The sequence below is a fragment of the Eimeria acervulina genome, genomic scaffold (assembly GCF_000499425.1).
Source record: "Eimeria acervulina Houghton genomic scaffold, Eah_scaff2268, whole genome shotgun sequence".
In the NCBI taxonomy this organism is placed as follows: domain Eukaryota; phylum Apicomplexa; class Conoidasida; order Eucoccidiorida; family Eimeriidae; genus Eimeria; species Eimeria acervulina.
This window is the reverse complement of record NW_013548506.1, coordinates 142-2,770: the sequence shown is the minus strand read 5'-3', so window position 1 is coordinate 2,770 and position 2,629 is coordinate 142. Positions and strand designations below refer to the sequence as shown.

At 51.0% G+C, this 2,629-nt stretch overlaps 1 protein-coding gene across 1 annotated transcript; it reads right to left on the bottom strand.

Annotated features, from left to right (window-relative positions):
* Positions 1-60: 60 nt before the first annotated feature.
* On the bottom strand, positions 61-1,421 carry EAH_00065760 (protein phosphatase 2C, putative; the record flags this gene model as incomplete). Its single annotated transcript, XM_013392800.1, has 3 exons — positions 61-134; positions 263-338; positions 1,002-1,421. 3 exons carry the CDS (start codon positions 1,419-1,421, stop codon positions 61-63), a joined length of 570 nt encoding a protein of 189 aa, XP_013248254.1.
* Between the last annotated feature and the right edge of the window lie 1,208 nt (positions 1,422-2,629).

The following is a 2,629-nucleotide window of genomic DNA, read 5'->3' as shown; positions in this document are numbered from 1 at the left end:
CGCTGCTCCTCAGGGCGCAAAGGCTCGGCTGTTCTGTTCAGCTGCTGCAGCCACTGCCCGTTAGGCCGCTGCTCCCGCCGCCGCTGCTGTTGCGAGTGCTGCTGGTGGCTCGCCGCCTCTTCTTCGCGCTTGCGCTGAAACTCCAAACACCGTAGCAACCCCTCAGCACTTTCAAGTCAAAGAGCAGCACTCAACAGACTGCATCATACACCCCAGCATGCTGGTTAGCTATAGCTACCTAGCTAGTTAGCTGCCTCCTGACCTGCACGGTCCTGTAGACCTGGCGGTAGCAGCTCAAGATGTTCTTGTGTAGATGCGCCGCGGCGTAATCTGCACAACTGACAACACAAGTCACACGGATACAACCCTGCTTCGAACATTTGTGGCTCCCGTCACAAAATATTCAAATCATCGACTCACAGACGAGAAAGGAGCTAAACACTTAGACGCAAATGAGGCCCTACAACTACTAAGCATAAGGACGCCTATCGGCGGGATAGGATCCAGTCAATCCCCTGCAAACAGTGTAGTCCCGTACACTCCATGCAAGCACTGCATGCACACAGTTCCTATGGCATGCACAACCGAGTAGCGTATCTGCTGATGCACGAGCCGGAGCTGTGTATGCATATGCAGGTGCATGGAAATTACGCCACTAACGGAGAAGATACTGTTGAATGCGCTTGCGCCGGGAGAGCACTCTGCTGCTGTTTCAACCCACTCAGTTCCTGCGTGTCCATCGTAAATAGCCGAGAAATAACAGAGGCCCTCAGTGCTGCCGGCGACGAAACCCAGAGGGATCCCTGCACGTGTGACGTATCGGTCTTCGCACGTGTCTTTGCCTTCTCCCGAGCCCTGCGGACCAACATTTAAATTAAGCTTTGAAGACTAGCTTGCCGTACTAAGCAAAAGAGCCAGGTAGGTCCAATGAGGGGTATGCACGCGCATATGTATTACGTTCCGTTTCCGCTCTGTAATTTGCTATGGCAATCATTCTTCACCTTTTTCTGCGCTGTCGCAGCGTCGAGGTCATCCTCGAGATCCAGCATGAAATCGGAATCATCGTCGGATTGTATATCATCTCCCACCTCTTCCCCCTCTTCTCCTCCTGAATTGTCACCGCCTTGGGGCCCTTCAACATGCTGTTGGTGTTCTACAGGGAAGGTTTCGCTGCCCACCGTTCCTTCAGCTGCAGCGGCTTGTGGCTGTGCAGGCAGTAGGATGTTTCTTTCTGCATGGAAATAAACCTTTTCACTAGGATTGCACAGCCATCCGCTCTCCGTGTGAGCGATCCACTCCCCCCCGTCAACATGAGACCAACCCAGACGTTCAAGTTCAGCTGCATGCTTGAGGGAAGACTCAGCCCCTTCTTCCATCTTCTCCCACGGAAAAGACGGAGGCGATACATCTCCTGTCTCCATGATTAGTCCAACTGTACTTAGAATCCCTCACAAATAAACTCGGTACTTTCAGCAGCCAGTGCCGCTCCGCGATAACGAAACCCTGCCTAGCCACACACCGGAAACCCTGCCGGAGCATACACCCCAATGGAGAACTCCTACTGCACACCAAAATTCCTTATAACATATTATTCTCGCCTTTTCACTGCACATGAAAACAAATCAACTCTGTTTGGTGAGTTGTGCCCAGGAATAAACCTCCGGGGATCCGTCTCCCCTGCCCCTCAACTTCCCCACGGGTTTTGATTTAGACCTGCGCGATGAGCAATTACAGGTCGCCTTGAAAACATTTAAAAGGCGTAACACCGAGGGAAATGCGAAAATTCGACCTGAAAAATACCCGAGGGGCGCCGCGTGGAAACAGAAACCCGATGCAGCCATAGCATTTGCGCACAAGCTGTCTTAAGAAAGCCTTAAAACCACTTACAACAATTAAAAACAACTAAGGAGAAATTACAGTGTTGCACGTCCCTATCTTAACCATGCATATCGAGTGCAGTTAAGGATGGACTCCGCCAGTCCCGTTAGCATTCGTCTTATGGGCCCCGTTCTCACCGGAGGCCCTCAGAGGTCAACAGAAGATGAACTTCTAAATTTTGAACAAATAGCGGAGTATCTGTGTTTTATTTAGTCTGTATAAAGATCGTCACTGGCTTTTTAATGCGGGCAACCCCGCCGTCAGCTTGCTTCGGCTACGCAGCGTGTTCCGCTGGTGGCCGCGGCACGTAGACAGACCACAGGAAACTCAAATGCGTCCCAACTGACTATTTTGCAAATCGACATACTACGTTTCTAATAAAATTATGCCTAAGCGTTGCGACATCTCTTCAGAGGAGCGTGGAGCTGGGCTGACTAAGACAGTACAGCCTGCCCCACACTATCCATCGTCCCCCACAGTCGTTGGATTTGAAGGATGGTGCATGTTAATGAATACGAAATGAACCACATCATCCTACATGTCTGCACACAGCTTACAAGGGGACCGTTTGCATCGCACATTAGTTGTATCCTCCATACTTCCCCGTACTCCATGTAAGTCAGGGATTCGAACCAAATCGCAGTAGTTACCCCACGTACTATTTACTCTGCATACACTAAAATGTGGAGGAGCCTTTGTGTGGCAAAGGAGGGGAAGCAGAAGGCTGCTCAACCGCGGCCTTACGCCATGT